Source organism: Bactrocera tryoni, chromosome 4 (assembly GCF_016617805.1).
Source record: "Bactrocera tryoni isolate S06 chromosome 4, CSIRO_BtryS06_freeze2, whole genome shotgun sequence".
Classification (NCBI taxonomy): Eukaryota; Metazoa; Arthropoda; class Insecta; order Diptera; family Tephritidae; genus Bactrocera; species Bactrocera tryoni.
The window spans coordinates 17,768,597-17,779,235 of NC_052502.1; the positions used below are offsets into that span (position 1 = coordinate 17,768,597).

Genomic DNA, 10,639 nt, shown 5'->3' on the forward strand with positions numbered 1-10,639 from the left:
CTGCTTTCCTTTTTTGTCCGACCACAAAGCATTCTTTTCCGTGAAGCTGCGATGTTTTTATGATGCTTTTTAGTACACTGCAAGAAACGGTTAATTAAAAATTGCTGTGCTTTGGTTGCTTTTTTATGGCGCCTTGGAAGTGTTGCTAGTTTTATAGTATGAGCGCTGACATATTGGTTGCTTAAAACTAGCTCTCTCAGTAATGCTCGAGCTTACAGTTATGTACTTACACATATGTGTATGTATATATTGTATATTTGAGATAATCCAATTTCTTCTAAAAAAATATGTACATATGTGTTGCGAGCGCACATAATATTATAGTAAGTTCATAGGAAAATTTTAGTGTGATTCTGATATCTTTTCACCATATTGTTGGCAAGGTTTCTATAGTTCACCAACTTGTTCGTTTTTCTCCGGATAATTCGTTTTTCGTTCTGTTCTAATATTTTAAAAATTAAATCAGTCTTCGTGAACCAAAAAATTCTTGAACAGTTTATATTTGAGACGCGACTGATAAAGACGCCGATGTACGAGTGTGCTCAGAACGTCATACGGTATTATTAAGAAATATATTTTTCGGAAAATGGGCTAGCTCTTCGAGACCGTTCTCAAATAAACTATCTGCTTCTGTGACCGAGTACATAATAAAAAAATATTCTAGTTCATTTGAATCGCCTCATTCTTTGATAGACTGCTATCATGGCAGTTAGCCGAGACGCGAACCCACGCTTTCCTTGTAGAACTCTAGAACTTCCCGTAAACTAAATACAATATAACTTACGATTATAGTAGCGACATCTAACGTAAGTAAATGATATCTGTTTTAAAATATTAAGAAACAAGTGTCTAAGGGTTCCCAAAATAGTCGAGAAAACGTTGTAGAGATATATTTTCGGCCAAGAAGTAAACATGTCAATTGAAAAGTCCCCGGCTTACCATAATAAAAACACTTTTTCTGGCAAAATTCATTTTTTTATTTAGTGAGATACACTGATTATAGCGACCCTCCAACTTTCCGATGTAAGTTTGTAGTACGATTTGATATTTGAGATATTGTAGTCATACTGTGGCTCACACCGCTGCATCTAGTGATCAAACAGATAGCGAAACATATGCTAATGGCAGCAGAGGGTTTCGGCAAAGGAAAGAACAATTGAAGGCCCTAGGGGAAGACACACCACTGGCTCTTCCTTCAAGGGACGGCATTACGAAGAGAGTTAACTTTACAGAGAAATTCAGGGTTACTCTTGGAAGTAAAGCGAAGTGGAACGATTCCACGTTCGACATACTACTGAGCAGCACTATCCAGTGGTACACTGACGGCTCAAAAACACCGGAACGCACTGGAGTTGGCATTGCAGGACCGCATACCAAACTACCCATTTCAATGGGACGTTTTCCGAGCATCTTTCAAGTATAAGTATTTGCTCTAAGTCAGTGCGCCGAACTCAATCTCCGCCGCACTATCGCAACTAGCGTATCGCTATACTTAGCGAGTGTATAGGAAGGCTGAACTGCCTATCAGTGTGCAACCGGGTACACTTCACTTAATCTGGGAGCCGCGGCATAAAGGGGTACAATAAGCTGACCGACGAACTAGCCCGCTCTGCGGTACAGCCTGTGTAGCAGGTAGCATAAATATGCCACTTTAGGGATATTACAATATTGCAAGGTTTAAGCAGATGATCAAGCTTCCCCGAGATAAATTCCTCCTCCTTGTCGGCATTGAACATAGTCTCTTGCCGATTCTTCGACATGGAACAGGAAACTCCAGAACACCTGATTCTGGATTGCCCAACTATTTGCAGAAGCAGACTTAAGGCTCTAGGTTCCATCTACTTGGACAGGGATCACATCACCTAAGTAGCAAACAGCAAGCTTCTGGGATTGTTCAGAATGCTGGATCTTTGTGACCATGTATGATATACATAGGTGAGGGCGCAATAGACCATAGGTCTCAGTGCAAAGCCTTAATTTTCTTTCTGCTATTTTCAGGGCTGAGAACAGTAAATAGCCCCTGAAGTACCAGAGCTAAGCCATTTCTCGCCGATTAATTTCTTCCTTTTTCAAGACTTTCAAAAAAAAAAAAATTTCATGCGCATCCCAAAATAGAGACGCCATAACCTTGGTAGCCGATTGTTGGGGTTTTCCATGCTTAGAAGTGAGGTCTTCGTGTGGTTAGATGATTGACGATCGGCCTTTTGTTGTTTGATTTTCTTGCGGCAGTGCACGGAGACTCGTCATCAAGCTAAGTTCTTTCCCTTTAAAAAGCAATATTTCACGAAATTCCTTTTTATCTATTTTTTCCATATGCAGTAACAAAAGTTGCTAGATTTAAAATTATATAATTTACAAAATAATAATCCGACAGCCGTCCAATTCATATATGCGCCTTTGAAGGTTTTGGTTAATTAAAAATTAAATTGATTTAGTTCTAGTAGCGCCATTTATGAGGCAGACTGGGAACTTTTAAATTGACCTTTTGTGGATTTTTTCTGGATTAAGTCCTTCCATTTTATAGCTGCTTAACTCTTATAAGTCTTCAAGTAATCTCTTCATATGAAAACAGAGTCTTTTTTCTGAACATATACTGGACTGAATTGTCTCATTTATTTTTCGCGATATTTGATTGACATGGTGACATTTTTTATGTGAAGTTTTTTGGAACAAAATGTTTTCCAATTTTTCTCAGGCTCTGAAATTGAAATATCTATTAAAAAGCAATGTGTTCTATTTAGACCTCAACTAAACGGATCTACTGTAGTGTATGTGTCTGTCGAACATTTTAAATTTTTTTGTTTATTTTCCATTTACCGCTCTTGTAGTGTACCATTGTGTGGTATTTCTCATTTTGTGTGTTTAATTTCTGTGCGTCCCTATTATTTTTTGTGGCATCTCCGTCATCTCCGCTAACATTGTTAAACCTTAATTGTTGTAAACACTTTCTTGCTATTGTAGCCTTATTACTTTGTTCCGCATGCGTTCGACTTTTTGTGTGTTCGGTCAGCTTGGCTAACGAAATATTTTTTAATTTGTATCCTTTTACCCGCATTCATTACAGCATTGTTGGCGTTGTTGCTGTTGCGCGGACGCCACCTTTTGTGTGGCACCTTTATTACATTACATGCTTGTCTCAATTTATAACACTTTTTGCTCATTTGTATTTTTCTTCTGCTCTTTTTTGTTGTCTCTTACATGTTTGCTTTCATTTGACGCTCTGGGACACCTGCTTCCGCACGGACACTTGACGCCAGCAGCTGGCCAACGAAGGTGTGCCGCCATTGCCGTTGCAAGGCAAGAACTTTCAACGTGCTAGAAATTAGAAATTCCAATCAAAATGCAGAGGAGAGTGGCGCCGAAGAGCTCGAGAGCTGGAGGTGAGAGAGAGGTGAGAAGTGTGTATAAGCGGCGGTAATATGAGGAGTTAAGAGATCACCGAGTTGAGAGGTGCTATGACAACGTGGTGGAAGATAAGGAACAACATAACGGTGGTTTCAAATTAAAATGCAACGAAAGCAAATATGCAGTAACAAGACGTTGGTGCAACAATAACAATAACAATGAAGAGGAAATAAATAATAAAACGAAAATATAAAAATGCAGGAATCATAATGACGGTAATAGATAGGGAAGGAAAGACAGAGCGTGATGGAGAGCGGGAGAAGTAGAGAGAGAGAGTGGCAGTGTGAGGCGCAGTAACGCAGCGGCGCTTAAGTGAACATCTTACCAAGCTAGCTATCATTGGTAATGCGAGTGGTGTGAAAATTCCAGCTAACTAAATTTTGTGACACGGTTCAGTCATATTGGGTTAACGGTGGCGTGCGGCAAAGTCAAAATGGCATGCTCGAGTGACGCTACAATTAGTTTGGAACACCTCAGTGTGCTCGAGACATATTCAGCAGAGCGTGTAAATTCGAGTGGCTGCTAAAATAACAATAATTGCGAAGTTGCCAGCAAGGATAAGCTTATAAACTAACGGTATTAGTGTCATATTTGTCATACAAGCGCTGCAACAACAATGCTATCATCCAAGCTGAAAGCTTGCTCAGCAGCCTGTGGCAATTTGAATTCAGCTTATCCGCTCCCAACCGATTTTTAGCCACATTAACTGCGGTGAGAGCAACATCATTAGTCTCAAGCGATGTTCCGTGCACATTTTTAGCAACAACGAAGTTAGTTATTATAAAAACGTTTGACAAATATGTATCACAAATAAAATTGCCAAGTTAAAATTCAACCTAACGGTAATGTATTTATACTAATTGGCTTAATTCATGTCGCTCTTTGGCAAACTACTCACTTAAGCAGTCCGTTTTGCTACTCCGCCTCCTACTTGCTCATTTATGGTGGAATTCTGCAAGTCACAAATAAAATTTATGTATTCACTTTTATGGTTTTTTATGAAATTGGATTGGATGGTTTGAAAAATATATGGAAATTTAAGAAACTAATGTTTTTGTATTATAAGCTTATATAAATAATTTTAAAAATGTATGCTTTTGTAAATTAATAAAATGATAAAGCGTTTTCAATAAATATATTATAAAAAAGTCAAAATTCGTTTCAAAATATAGAAAAAGAAATTTAAAACTATTAAAAACATCCAGTATCTTTAACCCATCAGAAGAAAATATTTTCTGGATGCCTGTGGATATTAGGTTCGATAAGACTATTATAGTCATATGTGTCACGAAAATACCAGTTTTAGTCTTTAATGATACCAGATGTAAAAGTGATCCAGTTCGAGGTTCCCTATTTTTTAAAACAAAAAACACAGAAACTTCAAAATTAATGGGGAATGCTTATAATCATTAGAAAAAACATTCTTTGTCATTTATTTTTTATAGATTATCTCTTTCAAATCTTGGCCGAAGCTACGTCTCAGATGGTTCATCCGTTGAGTCCAATTTTCGATGACCCATTCGACCATTTGCATTGGTAATCGGCCTGAATCGAAGCGGGATTGTCCGCATAGACTTTAAATTTTAATATGTAAACAAGAAAAAGTCTAACGGTGTGGTATCTCACGACCTTGGTGGTCAAACGGCCGGCTCAAAACGTAAAATTATTTGCTTACCGAAGTGTTCTTTCAATAAATCCATTAATTAATTGAAGTGATGATAAAATGGCAGCTCTAGAAACTCTTTAGGTTACTCATCGTCCCAAATGCGGAAATTTTGCTTGCTTGCATGCCCATTGAGGCTGAAATGGGTCAAATTGCTGAAAACGCCAGATCTTCTTGGTACTTTTCCGGAGCTCATACTCTCTTAATTTAAGATATCGACCTAAAATGCGGAAAGTCGTTCCATACGTCAGTCCAAGTTGCTGCGAATGGTGCCGAATAAACTCTCCACGCTCTTCGTGAACACTCTCAGGTAACGCTGCTATATTTTCTTCACTTCATTCTGGACGTAGGCTATTCGGTCGAATATTATCCAATAATGAATGCAGGGTCTAAAGATGGATGATGATGTAGCGAATATTACGCTCAGGAGGCCGATTATATTTACCATAAGTTGAGGGAAGCGGACGAAACACATTCTTTACAGAACGTTGTAAAAGTTGTTCAGACGTAACTCTTTCCATGATAAAATGCCAAACAATACTGAACAAAAATAAGATGACAGCTTCAAATGACTCTAACGTGATCTGAAAAAGAGGCTATTGAAAAAAGTACCTCTACTTGGAGCCATGAGAAGCAGTTATACTTTAGGATGCTTGCCTTTGACGCGAATTTCAAACAGAGTCTGTGTCCGACTAACGATCCCTCTACCAGTGTCTGCCTTGCTATTGCTATTGCGAAGATTAACTTTCCATTGACTTTAATTTATATTTGATGTCTTGAAACAAAATTAATCGCTCAAGACCAAATATGGAGTATACGGTGGATGCTGCAGTGGTTCGTATCATAATTTGGTCAATTTGGTCGTGGCGTGGTCGTGAAATTGTGAGCAGATGCGCTGTAAAATTGGAAGGGCATTTTTCTCTTCATTAAATATTGCGGGTTTTTTTTACAATACGGTGTATTCCATTAGCCTGATAATGCGGTATAACAGAGCTTTATGACTGTTCTGCTTTTCTTAAGTAATTTAATTTTCTTAATTTAAATCACACTTTGGGAAACCGAGAAAACGGTTCCCTTTCCGGCGGATACGAAGCTCTGCGTTTTCCTTGGAAAAAGTTCAGCGGTTGAACCTCACTGTTTTGGCTATTGCTAGACCTCTGGCCTCTAACAATAGATCCATATTGCATCATTGCTCATGAAACGATGCACAAACTATTTCGGATTCCCTCCGTATACCTATGACAGCATTCAAAGCTTTCCCTTATTTTACTTAAAAAAAATCAATCACTGTGTGCTAAGTTATTATAGTTGCATTGATTTGGAAGCTTCAAGTCCTTACTTTAATCAATCGTTGTTAATCTTTTAAGTTCCATGAAGAAAATACTACTATTGCAATCTAATTTTCTTAAAGCAAATCCAGGCTAATATATACATATGTACATATGTATGTATGAGTGCATGTACTTAAAAGTGGCGAGCTGAAAATATTCGTAGAAGAATGCGAGCACAAATTAAAATCCCGAATGAAATGCGACTACTCAAATAACGTTGCATTCACAAATTAAATTAGTTTCCGACCCTTCACATGCAAATATAATGCCAGCGTGTTCTACAGCATCAACAGCAGCAAACAATTTATGCGTGTCAGCGATGGAAGGCAAGGGATCAACAAGCAAAACAGTAACACGCAAAATATGTAAATAGTTCTTACGAAGGCTGCCGTTTTGGTTAAGTGGTTCTATAAACCTGAACCAAAACATTTTCCTAAATATTAAAGGGACTTTCAACGGCGTTTTTTCCAAAAGTTATTGCATAATGCTTGGTATGAATAAGTGTAGAAACCCTCATGTCAAACCGTTCCGCAAAATTCAACGCACCGAAACTATGCTGTCTGATCGAACAGCGACAAATCCTTAGTAGAAAAATCGAAATACTTTGAAAATGGTAGAGAGGGGGAGCATATTTTGATGTTATGGCATTGACGGATGTGATATTGTTAAAAAAAAAGGCAAGAAAGTTGATAGACTGGTGGATTGACTGGTAGTTGATAATACTGGTAGAAGTTTGCCAACCACAAAAAAAAAACTCTTTGGAGGCCTCTTGTTGTATGAAAGATCTCTCTAACCTCGAACGATATGTTGTGAAGTTGACACATTCGAGGTTTTAGCGCCTGGTAGATGTAATGCTTACATAGTGAAACTCGACGATTTCCTTTGCATATCGATCTTCTCGACAATTGGCCTTCTAAAGCTTGGTGTATCAGGACCATAAACATTAGCGCACAGTTTCAACCGCCTGTCTTACCTTTTCGATTTTATCGAAGAGGCACAGTAAAATATGACATATTTTCTTTCTCGTTGCTGATATCTAACTTAGACTGAATCTTGAACAATACTAAGTGAAGTAATCACAAAACTGTCAGAGCAGTTTTTGAAGTACAAAATCTTATCTTCCCAGCGTCATATAGACTGATCGCACTTACATATACTTCTCAAGAAACAAATTACTAAAGCCATCTATTAGAAAAAATAGTAGACTTTACTCCACTGGACTTCATATTTATCTACATAGATAGGTAGGTTAGAATGGATGTCTGATGACGCACATAGGACTTTAGGAGACTTATTGTAAAACCGCCGGGACTAAACTCCCTTTAATCTATTATGTCCTCTCTGAATCACTAAGTGCTTCTGATTAGGATCATCATTACAAAAAGTTCTATATGTGCATCTTCCGAGATATCGTCAAGAAATCCTTAACCAATGATTGTGATTCTTTTCCTTTAGAAAGCTTTTATTCGCATAGAACATTTTCTATAATTTTTTCTTCTTCCTTCTCTTGACAGATATCCTCCGTTAGTTGGCATGCCTGCCAATAAGATAGGGGTAAGTGCGGTCTATTTTCCACTCAAGACATGTTTGAATGTTTATATGGAAAGTAAGGGATTGACACCGCCGAGACTCTGCTATATCTATAAGTTGTTTGTTGATTAAATATCTATTGTCTATATTGAAGCTTCGTTGTAGAATGAAGCCTGTTCTGGCGAATTTATATGCTTTACTGCTACCAGGAATATCATTCTGATCTGGAACTCATTGTTGGTTTATCGTGAAGTAGATTGTTAGATCCACTAAGAGATCAAAGCATCATTCCACTGTTTTTGATGAAACCAAGAGACTTTTGTCAGTGATTTCAAAGAGGGAACAACAAGGCTTCCTTTAATTGCTGCCATCTCTGCTTGGAAGATATTGCTGTGGTCTGGTGGTCGGAAGAAGATTGTGCTATCTAATTTTGTTGAAAAGACACCATCTCTCGCTCGATTATCTAGTTTGGACCCATCCGTACCGATACTTATACCCGTGTCCCTGTCTACCATATTTCTTTAAGTAATCATAAAGTGTAAACAGCAACCCTCGTATTGGCTGTCTTAAACACAACCGCATAGAATAATTATCAAAGGTCAGCCCGACGAGACGCGCTCCTGCCCACGCACACTCACACAACAATACACATATAAATATACTAGGCAAACGCAGACAGCCAAAACAAACAGAGGCATGAAAAAAGAAGCAAACAAAAACAAATCAGTGCGAGTGCATGTTGTCCTGCAAGTCATTTAATTTCTATTTTTACGCTCGAACCGCTTTGTATGCGCCCATTTCCGTTGGTATTTCAATGCCGCGCCCACCGCACACCAGCAGATGAATGCGATTGTTCGGGGTTGTTGTGTTTTGTTGTTATTGCATTTGGAAGCTGCTGTGGATTTTCCGCTTCTCTGCGTTTTGCGTGTTGGCGAGAAAATTAAATAAAAAATAATTAAGAGAAATAACAGAATTCAAATAAACAAAGCGAAGTAATGCGCCGAGGAACGAACCGGGAAAGCACAGTCCGCCGAGGGGAATGACAATGGCCGCAAATGTCGGTGGTCTGCTGGAACTCGCCAGGATGTGCAAGGAAACATGAGTGTTTATAAACTCGCATTTTTATATGTGTATGTATGTGTGTGGGTGTGTCTATGCATGAGTCGTCAGTATTTGCTGTCAGCGCTGCCAGTTCCCCTTTCAGCGACTGCTGCCCTTCTACTGGTATTTATTATGTGCTTAATGCGACTACTGATTTTGCTGTTTCTGCATTTTTTTGTCTCAGCCCTCATTGCGCTTTGGCATTTTTGTTGCACAATGAAGTGTAACAATGTGGCAAGTCTTGATAATTTGTATTAATTGACAACTAATTGTTTTTTCCTTTTAACAACATTATTGTCAGCGCAGTTACAACTAGAGCCAGAGTCATTGATTCGGACAGAAAACAGAATGCTTGTTGCAATCAAGCAGCTTTTAGTTGATACACTCTGTGAATGTTTGTGAGAAATGAGGATGGATCGAGGCTGCACAGTGTGGTGAGTAGAGCTGATTCGGTGAAGTAAAAGTTAATATGTATCACCATATTCTCGAAACATGTTTAAGGTAATATTTTAATGTCGGAAACGTATTCGATTATCGCTTTGAGTATCTTCATTGTAGACAATATTATATGTTTTAACAGATCAATTGAAAAGTTCCCGGCACCTTAGCAAAACAAGGGTGATACACTTATTATAGCAAAACTCAAATTTTTTGATACAATTTTTAAAGTACGATTTACACTTTGCTTCAAAATAGGCTTCTACACTCACTACTTCTTTCGCTGAAAGTTTCTACCACAGAACATGAAATCTGAGAACAGAAAATAGTCGCTGGGGGTCAGATCCGGCGATTGCGGAAACAATTCGAATTCATGAGTTTTTGCGAGAGACGGTGAGACGGTGCATTGTCTTTTTTACTTCAAATTCTGCTGATTTTTGGCGACTTCGATTTTCGCTGTTGATGGTCCTTCTTTTTTCAAGGTAGTCAATGAAAATTATTCCATGCGTATTCCAAAAAACCAGACGCCGAAACCTTACGAGCCGACTGTTGGTTTTTTCCATGCTTAGAAGTGGGGTAAACGTGTGCAGTCCACTCGGATGACTATCGATCGGAGAGCCTTGTTTCATCCCTTGTCACATATAAAAGCAAAATGTCGCGTTTCAACATCTCGAAACTTCAACATCTCGAAACTCTGCTTCGAATCATCAATTCGGCGTTGTTTTTGGCCAAAAGTGAGTTCGAGCGGCAAACACTTCGTACAGAGCTTTCTCATATTTAAATATTCGTGAATAATACTTTTGTATTAAACACGTTCAATTTCTATTCTTAGATTGTCAGTTTGCGTCGGCAGTCTCTTTTGGCGTCTTCGGTGCTTATTTCACCACGTCTAGACTTAGTATACCAATCCGTGATGGTTGATTTTCTTGTGGCTCGTCATCACGTCAAATTCTTACTCCAAAGTTATTTTTTTGGCTTCAAAAGACAATATTTTAACAATACGTCAAATACATTAATATCCATTTTTGTCACAATAACAAAGGTTGCTTCAATTAAAATGATATATGTAATTCACAAGCTAACGATCGGACAGCTGTGAAATTTATACATACGCCTTTAACATGTTGACTGCCAACTACGAGATAACTCGTAGTATGATTTCCCTTCGAGG

General features: G+C 38.3%; 1 protein-coding gene across 2 annotated transcripts in view; it reads left to right on the plus strand.

Annotated features, from left to right (window-relative positions):
- Positions 1 to 3,998, plus strand: part of LOC120774251 (protein obstructor-E-like) — a 231,586-nt gene extending 227,588 nt beyond the window's left edge. The window contains exon 7 of one of the 2 annotated variants that reach the window (XM_040103715.1): positions 3,258 to 3,998. In XM_040103715.1, the coding sequence (XP_039959649.1) occupies positions 3,258 to 3,326 (69 nt within the window). In that variant the 3' untranslated portion in view covers positions 3,327 to 3,998. The remainder of the gene's footprint in view (positions 1 to 3,257) is intronic. The other variant, XM_040103716.1, reaches the window with a different exon arrangement.
- The last annotated feature ends 6,641 nt before the right edge of the window (positions 3,999 to 10,639 follow it).